This window comes from Sinocyclocheilus grahami, unplaced genomic scaffold (genome assembly GCF_001515645.1).
Source record: "Sinocyclocheilus grahami isolate Dianchi unplaced genomic scaffold, SAMN03320097.WGS_v1.1 scaffold211.1, whole genome shotgun sequence".
Lineage (NCBI taxonomy): Eukaryota > Metazoa > Chordata > Actinopteri > Cypriniformes > Cyprinidae > Sinocyclocheilus > Sinocyclocheilus grahami.
The window spans coordinates 1,218,296-1,239,820 of record NW_015505390.1 but is presented as its reverse complement, the minus strand read 5'-3'; the positions used below and the strand labels follow the sequence as shown (position 1 = coordinate 1,239,820).

General features: G+C 37.1%; 1 protein-coding gene and 1 pseudogene across 1 annotated transcript in view; one reads left to right on the top strand and one right to left on the bottom strand.

The window, feature by feature from the left end:
- The first annotated feature begins 3,220 nt into the window (after positions 1-3,220).
- On the top strand, positions 3,221-5,203 carry LOC107595966 (adenosine monophosphate-protein transferase FICD pseudogene; annotated as a pseudogene).
- Positions 5,204-5,955: 752 nt separating this feature from the next.
- LOC107595944 (squamous cell carcinoma antigen recognized by T-cells 3-like) overlaps positions 5,956-21,525 on the bottom strand; it is a 35,632-nt gene continuing 20,062 nt past the window's right edge. The window contains exons 9-19 of the mRNA XM_016286543.1: positions 20,905-21,012; positions 20,701-20,778; positions 20,559-20,617; positions 20,333-20,442; positions 19,469-19,581; positions 19,308-19,384; positions 18,920-19,088; positions 18,297-18,760; positions 18,010-18,162; positions 14,200-14,387; positions 5,956-7,571 (exon numbers count right to left, since the gene is read on the bottom strand). Coding sequence (XP_016142029.1) covers positions 7,361-7,571; positions 14,200-14,387; positions 18,010-18,162; positions 18,297-18,760; positions 18,920-19,088; positions 19,308-19,384; positions 19,469-19,581; positions 20,333-20,442; positions 20,559-20,617; positions 20,701-20,778; positions 20,905-21,012 — 1,730 coding nt within the window. The 3' untranslated portion in view covers positions 5,956-7,360. The remainder of the gene's footprint in view (positions 7,572-14,199; positions 14,388-18,009; positions 18,163-18,296; positions 18,761-18,919; positions 19,089-19,307; positions 19,385-19,468; positions 19,582-20,332; positions 20,443-20,558; positions 20,618-20,700; positions 20,779-20,904; positions 21,013-21,525) is intronic.

Sequence of the window (21,525 nt, the reverse complement as noted above, 5' to 3'; positions counted from 1 at the left end):
TGCAATGTAACACAAGCAATAATGTATGATGCCCTGAAATCCTCTTAAGCCCGAGGCAGGAATGTTAGTGTTGAAAACAAAAAATTTAAAAAACAATAACATCAACAATATGTATTAGAAATGTCCCATTGCTGCCCAGATGCTTATTGCTTTATAGAGGAATGAGGCACACTGCTCTTATTATATGCTGTGATTCATACACTTTATTTCCGCAGGTGGGCCACCCGACCTTAAATTTTGAAGCACTGGTGTGAAATCATGATTGAGATTATTCCCAATGTAATTTCAGTGAAAGCATGATCATCATACCTGTCAACATTCAGGTATCAAAATACCGGCGACTGTGGTGGGGCGGAGTCAAAAGTATCAATTATTATATTATTATTAATTTATTATATTAATTTAAACAATTATTATCAAACAATTATATTCATTTACTAACATATAAGCATATCTTAGTGTAGGCTTTATCTTTAGAGTTTTATCATTCATTATCTTCTTGTCAATCCACCGGACGACATTTATAACTGCTTGTTTTCTGCGTAAAAAATAAGGGTCGTTTTTGTTTTTGGTCTACTCTAAACAAAGAGTGTAAGGGCCCGTTCACACCAAGCACGATAACGATAAAGATATAGTTCTAAAAATCGTTCTCAATATTAAAGAACACCATAGTTCACACCACAACTATAACGATACAGAGGAACGATATCGTTGTGATCGCTTTCAAAACTTTTTTTTTTCCAGCTGATGAACGATAAAACACTGACGGCCAATCAGAATCCATCCTGCTATAACAGAGCTCAAGAATTTAAAGCGGTAGACAGCATGCGCTTAGAATAAACAGACAATGTCGTTTGTTGGTGTGGATGCTAATATCGTTATCTTTATAGTTATCGTTCTTGGTGTGAACGGGGCTTAAGGGTTTATTGAAAAATACAAATTCATGCTCTGCCAGCAGGTGGCGCTTTTCGCCAGGAATATAGCCGTTTCCCCGGTAACCGCAGTAAACAAAGCAGTGCAGCAGCTGACTTTGAAACTTGCAGCGCTCATTTTTAATCAATTAAACCATAGCCTTTTGAAGTGTAAGCTATATCTCAATTTACATTGTTTTTTTCACCGGAGCACCACCTGAGTCTTCTCCTCCCATTTCTACCAGTGATCCTTGTTTCCCTCCCGCGGTGCAGATATCAATAGCATCACTGGGCTGTAGGTTGCCAAGTTGAGGGAATAAATCGGTTGAACTTTGTATGCGTCTGTAGAGGACATTATATTTGAGCAAATTTCTCTGAGACCATACATGCCACAGTTTTACGTCTGAATGTCCTGTTTCGAGCACATTCAGGGCTTTTCGGCGATAACAAATGATTGGACGTTTAACCATGACAACTCCACCTCCTAGGTCTTTAAATATGACAGACATTGACTGTATGACTAAATTCAGCACTCTTATGGAAATATGGTAATATTTTGAAATTATAATTTAAATCCGACTAATTTTGTTGTAAATTCAAAGCAGAATATGGCTTTCTGTTGTGAAACATGCATCAATTTCATACATGTCCACTATAGTGGACACCAGGACATACTTCATGCTTATCAGGTATTTTAGGCACTAGGGAGACATAATAAGTGAATAGGGAAAAAAATTACATATCAGTATTTCTATGAAATATGAGATGTTATATTATGAAAATGTTTAATTTTCGTTATTATGCTTATTTTTTCATTGCATGTTGCCCCCAAAAAAACATTAAAGTGCCCCTATTATGGGTTATGAAAGGTTCATATTTTGGTTTTGGGAGTCCCCAACAACAGGTTGACATGCATGCAAGGCCAAAAAACACTTTCATTGTCTTATAATATGCATTTATTTTTTACCTTACTTGCTCAACGACTCCCAAACGATTTATTTCTCCAAACCCCTCCTTTGCATGACGCTAATCTGCGGTGATTGGTCCGATCGGTCTCATTTTCATTTCATCTTGCCTGTAATGCCTGATAAAGCGGTGTTTGTGAGCGCAGTGCTGCTTTGTGTACAGCGTTACCGGGGAAACCGCTATTTTTACCGCTCCAAAAGCAGCACCTTGGGGCAAAGAATGAATTAGCATTTTCATTCAGACCAACGCGAAAAGACCAACAAGTGGGCGGGCAATATGCTAATGTTTCATGTTGCCTTCAACATGAAAGGGCTTGGGATTCGTTTTAAAAACGACTCGTTTCAATGATTCAGAGTCGACTCTTTCTTTTGAGAGACAATAACTTTATACGGTGCACTTTCAGATTTAAAACCTTGCAGGATGTTTTCATTCACTTAGAGCTGTTACACACTGCATGAAAGGTCATTTTCAAAAATCCATAATAGGAGCACTTTAATATGCAAATTAGAGACAATTAATAGATGCGTTGATTATAATAGGAAAACCCAGCCTAATGTCTTTCATATCATAGTTGAGAATCTTTGTACAGATCAAAGTTTGTTTCAGGTGGAAGTTTCCTGGAGTTAATTTCCATCAAACACCTTTTAAGTGCAGACACTAGTATTCATACAAAATATAAATATTCTGTAAATATCCATTTTATAGAGGAAAATTATAAGAAAAAATAGCCTGGAACCTAAAAATTGACTGGTATATTGAACATACAAATGTAATATAAAAACAAAAACATTGTTTTCATAATGGGGTCTTGTTTTCATTTTCTTATTAACTGAGTCCTGGTGTCCTCTACATAGGACATATAAAATATAAACATAAAAATTTCAATTATTCATTTATTCATCTTAGAATTAATTTGATTAATTCAATTTTTGTTTACATTTCTTTAATTTGAAAATTTTCAGCAAATATTTATATTTTATTTCAGCTTTAGCTTTCAGTTAACAGCAGTAACACTTCTGGAAATGCCAATTTTTTACGGTTCAGAGTCTCACCCTCTTTTTTTTTTTGTTATTGAATTTCCTGTTCTAATTTAGTTATATATGTTCAGTAATGGAAAAGTTTGCAAAAGGCATTTCATTTTTTAGATTTTTTAAATCTAATATTTTTGTCTCATTCACCTCAGGCCAAAGTTGAAATCATACTCATTAGATTATGCTCATTAGAAGCTCATTGCAATCAGGTTTACATGCAATTTACTGTGTCGTAAATTTAGATTAAACAGATACAACTATGAAAAATAATTAAGAATGAAACTTACTTTCAAGTGTTCGTGTCTATTGATTATGCGTCTCTCAGCTGGAATGTCATGCTGTGAAATGCTGACCATCTGTTTGTTTACAGAGACTCAGTTGGAGGCAAAGGCGGCTCTCCAGCAGGCTTTGGAGATGAAGAAAAATGGCAAGAGGGAGAAGGCTCATAAGCTGCTCATCCACGCACTCAACATGAACCCAGAGTTTGTGGAGGCGCTCACTGAATTGGGCACCATACTGGAGGAGGAAAAAGACGTTGTCCAAGCAGACCACCTGTACACCAAGGCCCTCGCCATCTCACCCTGTAACGAGAAGGCTCTGGTGAGCAGGGATCGCACGCTCCCATTAGTAGAGGAAATAGATCAACGCCACTTTGGAATCATTGATGGAAAGGTACGACGTCTCATGTCTATACCCAAAGGCAACTCTGCTTTGCGTCGAGTCATGGAGGAAACCTACTACCATCATATTTACCACACTGTAGCTATCGAAGGCAACACGCTCACTCTGTCGGAGATTCGCCATATTATTGAGACCAGATATGCTGTACCAGGAAAGAGTCTACAAGAACAGAACGAGGCAATTGGTGTCGATGTAGCCATGAAGTACATCAACACCACCTTGCTGTCCCGCGCTGGAGCAATCACTGTAAATGACATCTTAGAGATACACCGACGGGTACTAGGCTACGCCGATCCCATTGAAGCCGGCCGATTCCGTGCCAGCCAGGTGTTCGTGGGACATCATATCCCACCGCACCCGCAGGACTTGGACAGGTACATGCAGGAGCTGGTGCAGTGGTTGAACTCCGAGGAAGCGCTGCATCTACACCCGGTGGAGTTCGCAGCTCTCGCACACTATAAACTGGTTTACGTGCATCCGTTCGTGGACGGGAACGGACGGACATCCCGACTGCTCATGAATTTAATCCTAATGCAAGCTAGTTATCCGCCGATCACCATTCGGAAAGAGCAGAGGGCGGAGTATTACGCCGCCCTGGATACTGCCAATGAGGGCGACGTAAGGCCCTTTATTCGCTTTATCGCAAAATGCACCGAAATTACACTTGATACACTCCTGATAGCCACAACCGAGCATGCAGTTGGGCTGCCTGGGGCTAGTAATCACGCCTGTCCTGACTGTAAACACACCATACCTGTGCATAGCTGATGGATGCATGTTCGTAGATGCAAAAAGTTTGCATGTGGTGTAAATTTAAGTGCCATATGGGCCATGTCAGCCTCTGTAATGAATCACTCTCCAACCTTATACTGCTAGCATGGGACCTACATGGACTAATTGTGGATCCATTTTAAGTGCATTTGTGCATTTACTGTGTAGCTATATCCATTACAAATCCTTTGTTTGTTTTTTATTTTGAAATGTAGACCGTTCAAAATGGCCTGGTTTAGTCTCTACTTTGTTGTCCGTTTTAAATGTTCTTTTCCACTGAATGAACCGTATTAGGTCAGATCTTCAGATCCTTTAGCAACTAAATCCTTCTGCTTGTGAGTTAATGTGGCATAAATGATCTCTGCTGTCTGTTGGGAACAGTATACATACTCATACTTTTGTGGTGTTTATCTCTATACTTGGACTTTTTCTAGTCTCAAAAAGCAAGATTGAGTTAATCTATTATGAAGTTTGCTTGTAAAAAGAACAGGTCTGTGAAATGTGAAAGAGTGCATTTTTTAAGTGATGGTTTACTAGCTGAAGTATATTTTGTGAACTCACAAAATATGACACATTTCTCACTTAAAGCTGGCAGGTTACAGCCAGGAAATGTCATGTTCAAAAATGAGTGTCTGACAAACTCAGTTTGAGTAATGTTTTATAGTCCATGATTTTTTTTTTAAATTTTGAGGTTCTTTAAAGTTTTGTTTAAAAGATCATTTATTTTGAGATGTTACTAAAGTGCTTTGAAATGTAAAAAAAGTAATTTTCCATTTGAAATGATTTTGATACATGATGCAAGGAATATTAAAATAATTGCATACAGCTGTTAATTTTTATTTGGGAAGATGTATTGATTACAGGAGTGTTGAACAGTTTTATTAATAATAAAATAAGGGATTTTCAGTCATTTCATTTTTTTGATTGACATTTTGATTTTGCCACTACTGTCAAGCACTTTAATCTATTAAAATTAAATAGATTAAATAGATTAGGTTTACATAGCTTTAAATTATTTGACTACTTGTAAAAGGTATTTTATTATTGTGTGTAATAAATTATTGTGCAACTTCATTTCCTTCTAGTATTTGGTGGACTTGTTTTATTTTCCTTTCATCTTTTCATATGAAGGATAATAGCCAGTACTCACTGTTGTGAAATATGGAATATGTCCGCTGTACCCTGGACAAAAGATCAAAACAATCCACTTAGGATTATATGGCTAAATATGGCTAAAACAAAATGAGATGTGAACACCAATATCACAAGTCATACATTTGACAACCACATACATTTAATTGCTTCATTAAACAATTTAGGCCTTAAAACAAAAAGGAAAATGAAAACCATATGACTACATATAATTTGAGCAACACAGGAAATACAACAGGAACATTATTAGAAATAATTATGAGTGCCTAAAGATGACACTGACAGTGGTAAATAAAAACGGCCAATCTATAATCAAATAACTGATACAGTAAACCAAAAGGAGGAAAATACATGATTTACCATGTGTATACCAGGTTTTCGTTATTTTTAATGTTTGAACAAGACATTGCAACAGCACGTTTTTTTTTTCTTTTCGTTTTTTTCTCAATCACTACTTCAGGCCACTGTGGTGATCAAACGCAAATATATAGAGCTACTTTTCATTTAGAGTTCAAAATATACAAATGTTTTACAAAACTATGGCCAACCATTGAGGGGTGTGAACGCGAATCAAACAACCAAAAGAACAATGCAGGAGGGAACTGCCTAGTGTATGACACTGCAGTTAAAAAAAATAGATCAGCTTAACATTTAATAGTGGATGAAATACACAAATCCATCATAGCCATCAAAACCAGTAAATAATACGAATATCCAGGACATTTTTAGATGATATCTGTTGTGTATATATACACACAATACAGTATAGGATGGTTCACAATTAGGTGAACTCAGTGGAAGGTTCTAGCGATATACAGCTGCATAGATTCTTCAACTTCAGGGAAGATCCCAATCGGTTCTAAAGCAACAACAACCAAGCTCCTCAGCCAATCCTTCAACTTGAATATGAACGCACAAGCAATTGGGATCGAAGGTTCTAGATTAGCTAAAGCTCTAGCTCTAAACTGAATGTTGAATTGAATCTGGCTGGGGAGGACAAGCTTTACCCTTCAGACCATTATTGAGCACACAAGGTAAGGCAGGTTTACAAGCTGTGTCAGCAATTAAACTAGAATCAAAGGGCAGCACTTGGAGAAATACAAAATGCACGAAAAAAAAAAAAAAATTTATCTACTCATTTTCAGGACAGGACAGTGCACAGCTTTTAATTGAAGCGCTGCAGTCTAATTAACACAAGTTAAACCTCTTAGTCACGTGTTGTTGGCAAGGTGCTGGATTTTATTTGCTGACAAGATCATCTATTACTCCATTTAGTGCTTTTATGAAGACTTTATTACAGAATTAGTTGTAAATCTAAACATGCAAGAATGTTTCAAATGGTCATGGTACAGCAAATAAATTTATACAAGCAGTTCAGAGAATATGTAAAATAAAGGTTTTGATCTTTATTTTTTTTGTTGCCTTTGACAAGGCAGAGGTACAGGACGCATCTACATATCAACTGCCCCAAAAGGGACCTACTGAGAAATGAAGCCGTGTTGAAACCTATTTTTAATACATCATGTATCTTCATATGAAATGTTCTTGCATATACCTTTTAAAACAACGATTCACATCGTTTTTTTTAACATCCCGTTAAAAAAATACTCGCTGACAAAATCTGAAATCTGCCCCCCAAATCCCTTTCGTTATTATTAAGAAATAAAGAAAACAATACAGCTCACATCTCCATGGTTGAGGTGTTAAAATAGTTTTACTATATATCGGGAGTGGTCACGTAGGCTGTAAGCTAAATTAAAACGCTGTGTCTCCGCCAGACTTTGAAAGGACACAGCATGGCTTTCTGTCAGAAGGCAGGTATTCTTCTTGTGTTATCTGCATACAGTTTCACTTCTTGAGGAGCATCCTGGCAAAGTCCTCATTGGAGAGAGACTTGGTTTGAGTGTCCAGGCTTGCGGATCCAGGTCCTCCGTGCACCCCATCTGTCACTGTGGTATGTGGTGCAGAAACGGTCCCGTTCTCTGCTTTGGCATCTGGAGTACTCTGCCGGTATAGAGAGCGTGGCAGCAGAGAGATCTGGGTGCGTCCTTTCCCTCTTCTGAAAAGAAATAAAAATGTGTAAAGAGAAAGAACTGATGTGTTTCAGTTAACCAGGACTATGATGAAAACAAAAAGAAAAACAAATGTGAACCACAAAAGGCTTTGTCAGAAAATGATGTATGATAGTAGGGCTGCACGATTTGGGTGGGAAAAATGTAATTGCAATTGCAACTGATTTAAAAAATGTAATTTAACCTATTTAATGTGAAGATTTAAGAAACAATAGTAATTCTATTTTATAGTATTATAGTAAAATTACAATATTAATACTCATCTCATTTCTTTATTTTCAAAACTCAAGCTTTCTTTTTTGCACAAAACTGTGGGGAGCCCTCAAAGTTTCAGGTTTATAATTGCTTCTCATTACAAATCTGGTGTAACGGCTGGTGCATGTTGTGTTCTCAAATGCACATTATAAGCAACCCAAACTCTCAGCACATGCAGAGATGAGTTTGGTGGAGCAGCACTTACTGCAAACCAAGCCACTCTGAGACACTGAAAACACCAGATCATGAGTACAGCCCGACCGATATATCGTTTTTCAGATTTTATAGGCCGATATGAGCCATATCTCCGCAACGGCACGGTGGATCCGCACCAAGTTTGGGGGATCCCTTCAGCTCGAGGAGCCCTCTCGAACGCCGAATCGAGTGAACGTCTCGAGGCACCCTTTATGAATGAGACCATCCCCGCGTTGATAGCCCGATACCGACACGCGGAGGGTGGCATTCGAGAGGGCTCCTCGAGCTGAAGGAATCCCCCGAATTTGGTGGAGATCCGCCACCACATTCGTGAGATAATGACACTAGGGCTGGGCGGTATGACGGTATATATCGCTATATCGTGTGTTCCGTGGTATGCAAATATATCTGCGTTACATAGTACTACTTAAAAGTTATATACACCTTTGAGTGACAAGGAAATATGCATGAATGAGAAAAAGAGTGGGACACACTTGATAAACTGCCATAAGCAGTGAAAAAGAACTCAATGTGGTGCTCGCGCTGACTGACACACAGCCGAAGAGCGCACACTGAAAGCCCCTTGCATGCGCTCACGAAAACAGATTTCTTTCATGTTTGAATGGTCAAATACGCACACAATCGTAAGCAGGGGCGGACTTACTCATTAGGCAAAGGTAGGCGACCGCCTTGGGCCCCCAAAAGCCAAGGGCCCCTTAAAATTCTTTTCATATAGGATATGCGCATGTTTTCTGTTTACGGTGTTTATTACCACGACAACCGTCCGAGTCTTTGGCGCCTGCAGGTGTACGGCTGTATGCACGGAGTACCACGAGCGCTCAGACTGATCTGAGATTTGCCCCGTAAACATTTCAGCAGTTATTATAGGCCTGTGTGTCCGTTATTTCTGTCGACTGAACCCATGCCGTTAATTATGAATTTATCAGTCTTTTGCGTGCCAAAGTCAATTTCTGCATAGAAATATTACACCAAATAGAAGCAGAAAATCGTGCTATAGGCCTACGCACTTTCATGAGATTGGGTTAGCCTACAACAATGAATTTGTTGGCTATTTTACAAATGGGAATACAACAAATTCATGACAATGTTTACATTCAAGCTACCCGAAAAATTTATAGTGAAAAGTACTTTAAAAGCGTGTGGAAAGCAATAAAGTAATTTTAAAGCTGTTTTTTAAAGCATTTGCTTCATGGATAAAAAATATAAATAATTAACATATCATACAAAATTGCGTTGCAGCAAATCCTTTAAATTTTAAGGTATTCAGAACAGAGCAACAAAAATAAGAAAAAGCAGCTATACAATTATAGGACAAAGTTTTACATATATGCCATTATAATTAGTGTTTTATTTTTTAACTGTACGGAATAATAAAATAAAACAAATTATAAATTTTACCAGTTTTTAACCATACTTTCAAAACAAAAATTAAAATAGGAAAAATATGCAATATGAAAATAATTGAAGACAAAACGTGTTTTGCTAAGAAAACACAAGATTTGGTAGGACAAAGTTTTACATTCCAAAAGGTACATCTGGAAAAAGGGGGGTCGTCTTATAATCAGGGTTGTCTTATATTCGGGCCAATATGGTACTTGAACTGTTTTATATATATTTTATATATATTTTATTTTAGGCAAGTCCTGATGATTTGAGAAGGCTAAATTGATCAAACATAGGCTATAGACTATGATCAATTCACTGTCTGCTGCTGGCCTTTACTTAAAAAAAAACAACAAACAAAAACAAACAAAAAAAACTTACATTTAACGAACAAAAAAAATACTCCAAATGTTTTTCTAAATTTACTATATAAAAAAACGAAACGAAATATAATCACTTTTCCATTTCATACAATACCAGTTTTTAACCATACTTTCAAAACAAAAATTAAAATAGGAAAAATATGCAATATGAAAATAATTGAAGACAAAACGTGTTTTGCTAAGAAAACACAAGATTTGGTTTTTAAAAAGCCTTTTTTCCAAAAGGTACATCTGGAAAAAGGGGGGTCGTCTTATAATCAGGGTTGTCTTATATTCGGGCCAATATGGTACTTGAACTGTTTTATATATATTTTATATATATTTTATTTTAGGCAAGTCCTGATGATTTGAGAAGGCTAAATTGATCAAACATAGGCTATAGGCTATGATCAATTCACTGTCTGCTGCTGGCCTTTACTTAAAAAAAACAACAAACAAAAACAAACAAAAAAAACTTACATTTAACGAACAAAAAAAATACTCCAAATGTTTTTCTAAATTTACTATATAAAAAAAAACGAAACGAAATATAATCACTTTTCCATTTCATACAAAACTGAACTATTTTAATAGCTGAAACAGTAGTATAAGCTTTTTTTGGGAAAAGGGGAAAAAAGACGGGCTAGGGCCTATATTTAAAACCCGTGCCCCATTCATACATTTTGCCTAGGGACCCAAATTCACTAAATCCGCCCCTGGTCGTAAGGCATATTCACGTAAACACAGTCGGTTATGGGTTAAATAAACGTAAACAGTTGGGTGAAAACAGGATGTGTATCAGTATATTGGATCCGTGCAGTTGGCCTTAAAGGGACAGCAGCCTTATTTTCCTACTACTGTCTGTCATTATTAATCACTTGACTGAATCACTTTTGGATCTTTAATAAGAATCATGTTCATGCTTGATTGATACAGTGAAGACTATGCAGTGTTTTATTTATACACTTTATTCAATTTCTGTAATATTTCTTACATGTTCAATAAACCTAGCCTACTGTAGCCGAATAAATTAAAAGTTTATTTCATATTTATTTGTTCTATTGTGTTTGTAATTAGCTTTTTTTTGGTCTTATTTTTAATATCAAAAATAAAATAAAATAAAAATAGCTATATCAAGTTATATATCGTTATCATTAAATAAAATGTATCATACCATGAAATAAGATTTGGGTCATATCATCCACCCCTAAGTGACACCAGCCAACCCTTTCACTTCAGTAAGGAGGTCACTTGTTCAGGCAGCAGCATTCAAGCGGTGTCTCAATGGTAAATTACTAAACTGATGTGTGCGGTGGTGGCTTGAGTCTGTTGAATGGTGATTTAGCGCTACATTGTCACCTAGTTGGTGAGACGCAATGCTATTAAGCAGCAGTTCTTAATCTTGTTCCTCGCAACTACCGCTCTGCACATTTCTCTTATCACTTCAGAGGTTTGTTCTATTCGACCGTAATTGCCCTGCGAAGTGGACTTCACAGGATATTCTGCCATGATTCCATTTCGAAGGGACCATACATTAGGGCTGCACGATAAATCGAAATGGAATCGAGATCGCGATTCGACAGAAGCTGCGATTGTCGTGCGTATCTTTCAGTGAAGCACGGTTCTGTGATCAGCAGTAAATTTCCATCCAAAGGCCAGAGGGTGCTCTCGCACTGAAACTCCAAATACGTCTCGCAGAAGAAACCCAGAAAATGCCTATCGCTGCAGCTGAATAAACAGAAGATTCAACTGCTTTCATTGATTCAACGTGACTAATAAACACACGACTACGGCAATATACGGTTTATCTGAGTTCTTATGATAATTTTCATTAAAATAAAGCATATTTATAATGCAATGCCTTTATCACTGCTTGAATACTATGAAATATGTTGCGTGCCTTATTCTGTGTAAGAAGCCACATCATCTCACAGAAGGATTTATTTCAAACACTCGACTGAGGTTATGAAGTGAGTTTGGAGTAAAAATATGTTATTAAGTGTGGTATTTTCACATGCTTTCAGATGGAGGGGCATTTACTTCACAGAGCCTTAGTTCACTGAGAAGCTATGCAAACAGCTGTCATTATCGCAAACGATTTCATAATCGCGCAATAAAATCTTTTTTTTTTTGCGTAACTTGTCAGTGAACTACGGCTGTGTGTAGTAAATTCTGCTCCATCTGAAAGCACGTGATGATGATTTCCTGCTGATTACAGAACCGGCATTACTATCAAAATGCGCATGACAATCGCATTCAATTAATCGTGCAGCCCTAACATTCATGTTACATTCAAAGGGCATTAAAGTGTGCGAGGCGTGAATTTAAATAGTATTTACTTACAGAGGTACATTATGTCACACTTCACTTGTAAGTTTTGTCTGTGTGTGAAGACAGAGGCGCAAATCCATGAATGAATGTTCCGAAGTGAAATAAACTTCAACGGAATAAAGTTGAATGGAATTTAATTGAAATAAAGTTGAATAAACTTCAACTACTGTTCAGTGCACTGATGTCAGACTCATTTTGGATAATAAAGTTTATTGTTAAATTGTTAAATACCCTGCCTCCATTACATATCTTTGTCACGTCATTATAAGTGTTTAATCACCATATTTGAGTTATCATTGCAAAAAATATGTATATATTCTGTTTATGTATATACTGCATTCTATATATAGTACCAGTCAAAAGTTTGGACACACGAATGGGAAAGTGTTCATTTTGACAGGAGTCTTAGTCACATTTTAGTCTTAGTCGTAGTTTTAGTCGACGAAAAATCATTGCATTTTTGTCAATTTTTAGTCATGACTTTTAGTCAAACTGCAGTTACCAACATTTATTTTGGTAGCTATTTTATATGTAGTCTTCAAACAAAAATAGTCATTAATTCTTCTCTCTTTAGACCAAATCAATTAAGCTTATGAGAAATGTGAATCAAGGATTGAATTTGGAAAAACTTGAATAAATGGTGACAATTTTCATTTTTGGGTAAACTATCCCTTTAACAGTAGTGAAAAGGGAGCAACTTATAAAAATTATAGTTGTTCATATATAATATAATTTCTAATTTTTGAAAAAGAAGCAGAATAAGACAATAAGATAAATACGAAAGAGATACAAATTAACCAAATTTTTCAGATACAGTAGGTTTACTTAACATTTATTTAACGCCTTTTGTTTGGCTGACATTAATGACACTAATGACACGGATAGGTACTTAATTAGGAATGCTGTCCCTGGTGATGCTGTGATGGAAGGCATGCATGTAATACTGACACGCGTTCAGTTTTCACCCACCTGTTTACATTCACTTAATCCATAACCGACTGTATTTACATGAGATACTCTACATGATAGACATTTGGTCTGCTGTGTGTGTATTTGAGCACTGAGACCTGATCGTGCACTGTATATAAGAACTGAAGAAGTGGAGCGTGCGTAAGAGAGAGCACTTCTATCAGCGCGATTCCGCCTATCCCACCTTTACTAACTTTAAGTTAATCGACAACGAATTGTGACTCCCGGGAAAAATAGGACGTCTGGCCACCTTATCCCTACCCCTTCGGGTGCTGAGGCTATTGTTTCAGGTCGCTAGTTCGCATTTTGGTAGCCTATCCATCCACTGCAGCTGCCATACTGAGACTAGATATGCAAACGCCCCTTATCCGATTGCAATCCAATGACAGGGACAAAATTTGAAGGACAAGACAGTAGCCTATAGGATGCATTTTGAATGTATGGTAGCCCTCAAATAACATTAGTTCTGTCTCGTCTTGTTAACGAAGACACGGCATAAATTTCATCATAGTTTTTATCAGAAAATTAGTTTTAGCTCATCCACATCTCATCTTAGTCAAAGAAAAAATGTTCGTTAACGAATATTTTTCGTCATCGTTGACGAAATTAACACTGCTGTACTATAATATATACAAAAGAATATCGGCCGATATATCGATATCGGACTTTTTTTACTCCCAAATATTGGTAAAAAGGCCGATATCGATATATTGGCCGATATTCTTTGTGTCAGAAGAAGTCAGAAGTCTTCGGTATCGGCCCTCAAAAAACCCATATCGGTCTAGCTCTAATCATGAGCCGCTTCATTCACACAGCATGTATTTTTATCTAATTAAATTGCAGCCTTTGATAATCGCACTAAGCCGTATTGCAATTCTGATTTTATTTCGATTAATCATTCAGCAATTTATATAGTAAGGGGCAGCTGAACCTGATTCCCAAATCAAATTTTACAGCAAATTTCGACCATAATTGTCTTTCCTCTGGAGACACAGGTCTTCGTATCCAAGACCACAAATTTCCACAGCATAATTACTGACATCCACATAGCAGTAATTCAACACATGTGACCAGCTAACCCGGCGTATCTAGTACTTACGCTCCCTGAGGTTGCCTTGGCATCGCTGCCCCCAGGAGTCGACTAGGCACTCCTTTATCTTCCATCTTTCTGCCGGGGGGGTTGCTAATGGCAACAGAGAGTGTGAAGTTCTCCAACATGGTGCCATCCAACTTCAGCACAGCCTGTGAGGCCTGTGCTTCATTCTCATATTCTACATACGCCAAACCCTACAAAGCACATAAACACATTAATGTTAAGAGACAACGACATATTCCTTTGATTATTTGTTTAACTCTAGGACATGTAATGTATCTACAGGAATATGAATCAGTGTTTCCCATACATTGATTTATTTGTGGCGGCCCGCCACAATATCAAAACTGACCACCACAAATAGATTTTCTAAAAGGCTATGACTTCGTTGAATAAACATGAGCATTGCATGTTTCAAAGTCAAAACGTGGCACGGATGTTTTTATATGAATGTATCTTTGAAGGGAACTGACTGCCTTTAGAAAAGTTTCGATGTCATTTTCATTTAATCTTTCCTATAATGCCTGATAAAGCAGCGTTTTTGAGTGGAGCGCTGCTTCGATTACAGCCGTTATGGGGGAAACGGCTATTTCTGCCGCTCCAAAAGCGCCTCCTGCTGGCAGAGAATTAATTTGCATTTTTAATCAATCAGTCATCTGCCGTTTTATATATAGCCTATATTTCCCACAGGGGAAGTGCCACCACACAGAGTGCAAGTCTATGGGAAACACTGTGAATATTATATTCTAAAAAAAATTAGCTTGGAGATGACTATACAGGGTTTCAGGTTTTATAAAGGTAAATTTAGAAAAATATGTCAATATTGTGTCTAAATGTAATCTAGCGAGCAGACAATGACTTGTATTAGCAACACTTCAAAGTTTAAAGCTTCCAAATTAATCTCCATTACTACTTAATTCATTTAAAAAGGCTTGAATGGCTCTGCTCCCAAACACTGGAATATGGAAATAACTTTTACTGTTCCTTCTGATCACACTGCAAAAAAATGTGCTGTTCTTACTTATTAGTTTGCTTTCTTATAATCTTGTTTTCCAGTGCAAATATCTAAAATATTCTTGAATCAAAATACATTTACTTGAGAAATTAAATGACAACTTGTTTTATGAGAAATTTGTTAAAGTTGAGTTCATGATTAAAACAAGAACAAATATCTGCCATTGGGCTCATAAAAAAATACTATATCAAATGAAAAAATAAAAAAAGATTGTTTTTATACCCCATTGACTAATATTTTTTTGCAGTGCATACAACATTTAATGCAATGACTATGAATTTAAGACTTTCTGAACTTATTTAAGAGCTTTTAAGGCCTTCATTTTTGGAAGGGTGAATTCAAACTTTAAGACAGCAAAAAATACAGTACTTTCAAAAGTAGGGAATCATTATGATTTTTAAATGTTTTTCAAGTCTCTTATGCTCACCAAGGCTGCATTTATTATCAAAAAAACAGTAATATTGTAAAAATATTATTACAATTTGAAATAACTATTTTCTATTTCAATGTATTTTTAAAATGTAATTTATTCCTGTGATGGCAAAGCTGAATATTTAGCAGCCATTACTCCAGTCTTCAATGTCACATGATCCTTCAGAAATCATGCTAATATGCTGATTTGCTGCTCAATTATAATTTGTGCTCACTTATTAATAATGGTTATTATAATTATCATCAGTTTTAAAAAGTTTTTGATGCTTAATATTTTCTTGGAACATTTCAGGATTCTTTGATGAACAAAGTTTAAAACAGCATTTATTTGAAATAGAATATTTTGTAACATCAACTTTTCACACAATTGATCACTTGATCACTTTTCATTAGTACTGTATACATTCATTTATAAATAATACATGTGTGTGTGTGTGTGTGTATATATATACATATATAGAGAGAGAGAGAGAGAGAAAGAGAGAGAGAGAGAGTACACCCCTCACATTTATGTAAATATTTTATTATATCTTTTCATGTGACAACACTGAAGAAATGACACTTTGCTACAATGTGAAGTAGTGAGTGTACAGCTTGTATAACAGTGTAAATTTGCTGTCCCCTTAAAATAACTCAACACACAGCCATTAATGTCTAAACCGCTGGCCACAAAAGTGAGTACACCCCTAGGTGAAAATGTCCAAATTGGGCCCAATTAGCCATTTTCTCTCCCCGGTGTCATGTGACTCATTAGTGTTACAAGGTGTCAGGTGTGAATGGGGAGCAGGTGTGTTCAATTTGGTGTTATTGCTCTCACTCTCTCATACTGGTCACTGGAAGTTCAACATGGCACCTCATGGCAAAGAACTCTCTGAGGATCTGAAAAAAAGAATTGTTGCGCTACATAAAGATGGCGTAGGCTATAAGATTGCCAAGACCCTGAAACTGAGCTGCAGCACGGTGGCCAAGACCATACAGAGGTTTAACAGGAGATTGGCCAAGCATGTCTCCAGACCTAAACCCTATTGAGCATCTGTGGGGCATCCTCAAACGGAAGGTGGAGGAGTGCAAGGTCTCTAACATCCACCAGCTCCGTGATGTCGTCACGGAGGAGTGGAAGAGGACTCCAGTGGCAACCTGTGAAGCTCTGGCAAACTCCATGCCCAAGAGGGTTAAGGCAGTGCTGGAAAATAATGGTGGCCACAAAAAATATTGACAATTTGGGCCCAATTTGGACATTTTCACTTAGGGGTGTACTCACTTTTGTGGCCAGCAGTTTAGATATTAATGGCTGTGTGTTGAGTTATTTTGAGGGGACAGGAAATTTACACTGTTATACAAGCTGTACACTCATTACTTTACATTGTAGCAAAGTGTCATTTCCTCAGTGTTGTCACATGAAAAGATATAATAAAATATTTACAAAAATGTGAGGGGTGTACTGTGATACTGTATAAGGGCTGTCAATCGATTAAAATTGTTTATCAAATTAATTACACAAATCTGGATAAGAAATTACCCACAAAAGATAATTTAATTTAAAGACATTATTTTGTTACATGAGAAAATCATGAAATAGTCATTACAAAAAACTGCTTTAGACAGAAATTTGAACTCTCTCTTTTACTTGTTTTTTATTAATGTTTTTTTCCCCCAGATTTTTATTCATACGTAAATTTGAAATCATTTTTAAATAAATGATACTCTAAATAAGAAACTAAAACCACCAGTAGGTGGCAGTAAATATCTTATTGAATAAATCATTTATTCACTCATTAATTTCCTTCAAATTGCAAATTTATTCAGAAATTGTGTTGCTAGGAGATGCACAACAGTTTTACTGTGGCTTTAAGAGGTAATATTTGCATTGGCAAAACTGAGCATTTGTGTCTTTAATTTTAGGGGCATATAACTGCATTATAAAAGTTGGATCACGCTGCGAGTTGTTGACCTGCATCATGTTCGTCACAAATCAACTGTATAGGTGCTTCGACTTGAAGTGGAGCTGCACAGATTGATCGGTGTATGACATCAAAATACCACGAGAGTTTTAGTGAGCAGATGGCTCTGTATGCTTTCGAATCGCTTTCGCGGTATTTTGATGCCACACACCGATCAACTGAACACACCTTATGAAATGTAAGATGACATAACGTGAGGTGAGGGCAGGGCTGGTTCGTTAATTGCGGTAAAATTTTGAACGCGTTATTTCTTTTCATAACTAATTAATTACATTAACATGTTAAATCGACAGCCCACATATATATACATATATATATATATATATATATTAGTGCTGTCAGTATGTGCTATATTTTGCAGGATACTGGATAACTGTATATTTATGTTAATGACAGAGGCCTACACACCTTGGGTTTGCCAGAACGGTTGGTGACCAGCCGGATGGCTTTCACTGTGCCGTGCTGTTTACAGAGATCCTCCAGTGTCTCTTTAGTGCACGTGTACGGCAGGCCTGAGATAAAGATCTTGTGCTTTTCCATTGCTGTTTTGTACTTAAATACCTAAGACACATTTTACAAATGATTAACATTTTTATGATTATGATTACCAAAGTGAAAGAAATGTGCTAGAAATTGTGAACATCAGGGAACACTAAACACCAGGTCACAAATTGAGTAGTATACATTCTAGATACCTTGAAGTCAGGATTCTTATTCTTGTCCACACAAGGAGACACATACATGGGCCGCCCATCCACCTCCTGCCTGTCCAGTTTCAGTGCCTCAGGTACAGCCAGTTGGTCCTCAAACTGCACATAGCAATAGCCTCTAAACACACCATTCATTGAAAACACGGGCCGCACCTGCTGTACAGTCCCACAACCCTGAAACAATGTTCGAAGCTTGCCATCTGGGTCATCCAGATTAAAAGCCAAGTTACTGACAAATACACTATTTTCATCTTTGCGTGGCTCCTTTGATACGTCCTGGGGTTGTCGCGGTGCTTCAGATGATCCCTGCTGATTCTTACGGAAACCAGGTGGCTCAGTTTTACGTGGTGGAGCTCGTCGGCCGAAAAGCCCACTTTCTGTCTCCATGAGCTCCTCTGTGGCTGTGCTACCAAAGTCCTTCTCCCCTCTGAGCCTCTTGGATGGCAGCTCTGCACACATTTGATATCTCAGTACAGCTGAAATCTGAACCACACTGTTAGCTTTTACAAATTGACATTTTGTTTGAAAATGACTTCCAATTTGTCTGGAAACAGATTTTTTTTTTAACACAATAGAATTACACAACTTAAAAAGCTCTTCACCCATACCTGCATCCTCTCCCCATTCCTCCTCGTACTCATCTTCAGCCTTCCGTTTATCCCCCGTTCTGTTTGCTTTCTGGCTCTTTTTTTGGCCTTTTTTATCTGCCTTGGCTTTCCTCCGGTTCTCGGCTTTGTCCTCCTCTTGTCTGGCTTGGAGAGCCTCTTTTTCAGCCACCTGCAGAAACAGCATTCACACTGCTCAAAAACCGCAGCAAAAGGACATGTCTACATGGCGAGCTTGCTGACAATTACATTAAACATGATACATACAGTATAACTGCTCACTTGTTGCTACATTATTTCTGTTATTTTCATAAGGAAAAAGGACAAATAAAATTAAACACATGCCAAGTATGGGAAAAAAACAAAAAGTTAGGAGCAAGTTAGGACTTACTCTTGCTCTCTGCTCATTGACTCTGTTGATTTTAGTCTCTGTTTTTTGGACAGCAGCATCCCAGTCTTCCAGAGAGCCTGAGAGAGACAACACCCACATGAACATTAAAAAGCTGGCAACCCATATAAACAGCAATCTATAAATGCATCAATTTAACTCACCCTCCACTCTTTCAAAGTTGAGCAGGACATCACAGACATGCTCAGGATAGTCTGATGTACACTGTACAGCTCTGTGGAGAGCCTTCCTGCAGTGAGAAGCATCTCCATATGACCTGATCCACAAACACATTAAAAGAGTTACAACATATGCAGCCTTTACCTGGCGAGTTTTAAAGAAAAAATGAAATCAAAATAACATCCACCCTAACTTATTAATACGTATCATTCTGAAAAAAAAAAAAATGCTTGGTTTCTTAATATTTCAGAAAATGCAATAACTTGCTCGATCACTAAAATTGAATAGATTTTTCTGCTGATATAACCAAGGTCAAACAACCAGGGAAAATTGATATTAACCAGTATTATTGCACACAACCCCCTTCTGATCCAGTAAAATCCTGATGGATAAACATTATCCCCACATTACTTGCTGAAAAATTTGCTTCACTCAGAAATGTTACACTATTGAAGTCAAATGTGTTGTGAATGCTGTTTCATGCCATCTTTAAAACAGTCATATAACACAATATTCAAAGGCTCCCTCAATATAGACTAAGATATTTTTGGTATTTCTGATCTGATCCTGGTTCAGAACTACTAATAAAAAAAAATAATGCTGTGTCTAAAAATCAGAGAACACTAGTGAAAATGCTTCCTTTTGTCCGCCAAATGTACAACCCCCTCAAATGAACATGAATTTCAGAATATTTAATCACAGCAGCATTCAAGCTGCATGAACGCCACAAGATTGCGTAAAATCTGCTGATCATGTTCTCCATCATCATAATTTGAGAATGATCCAAAAAGCATCAATGGAAGTGAAAACATCTCACTGGTTGCACAAACTGATGAAAAAAAACTGACCTTTCCAGGTTGTAATATTCCAGCCACATGTTGGCATGTTTTGCATTTCCTTTTGTCATGATGCTGTCCCACAGTTCACGGGCCTTCTGCATGTTCTTACAGTGTAAGGCCTGTTTAAAGCAATCAAACACAAGCAGCACTGAAACAACTAAAGACAGACTGTAATCAGCAGAACAACATTAGTTAATGGAGGATGGACAGATGCAACAGTATAGTGTTTCCTCACCTCTATCCTTGCCCAGATCTGCATTATTGTGCAGGACAGATCTCCACTTTCACTGAACCCTGAGAAGTGAGATGGTAGTTATATGTGCCTTTTTACTACAAGTGTGCTCTCTCATACCTCATAAAAACAGAACGATACTCACTCTCTTCTACATCTTGTTTCAGGTAGTCAAGGGAGCGTGCAAAAGCTGCCCGCAGCTCATCCAACTCCCTGCTCCATTCTGCAATAATCAACAAATCCATCAATAATAAATCATCAAATTCATTCATCTGATATCAGCTGCCAAAACTTTGAGAATGTAAGAGCAGATCAGTAATAAGACAGAAAAAAAGGCATATGCTTTTGCCTTTGCTGAAATCAACACGTCTCCTCAGGTAGTCCAGATAAGATTGCCAGATTTCTACATAATCAGTCGCCTGGATGAACCCTGCGTTCAGGGCCTTTTCAAACACATCTGAGAACAAAGAAATTATAATGCTTCTTAATGTCAATTCTTGTGTGTTAAAATCATTTGTTCCATTCCTGAAAAATGTTTCTGGCATTCATAAACTGATTCAATATTGCTAACAGTGTTTTCATATTTTTTGACCATTGAACTTCCATGATTTCATGACTATTCATACTACATACTCACCGGCCACTTTATTAGGTACACTTGTTCAACCGCTTAAGGCAAATATCTAATCAGCCAATCACAAGGCAGCAACTCCATGTCCATCCCTTTATGATTACACTGTACCCATCTTATGATTATGGATGGGTACCGAAACTCGGTATTTAATCGGTACCAGTGCTAAATTATGAAATACTGGAGTATCGATAAGCTCTGACGTTAACGGTTCTGCTATCAGTACTGGAAAAATTAATAAAACACATACATTTATTATAACTATATATACATTATCTTGCAAATTCTATCTCATCAGAGTCGCCAGCTGTTTTTCAAACATTTGTCTATGATGCATTT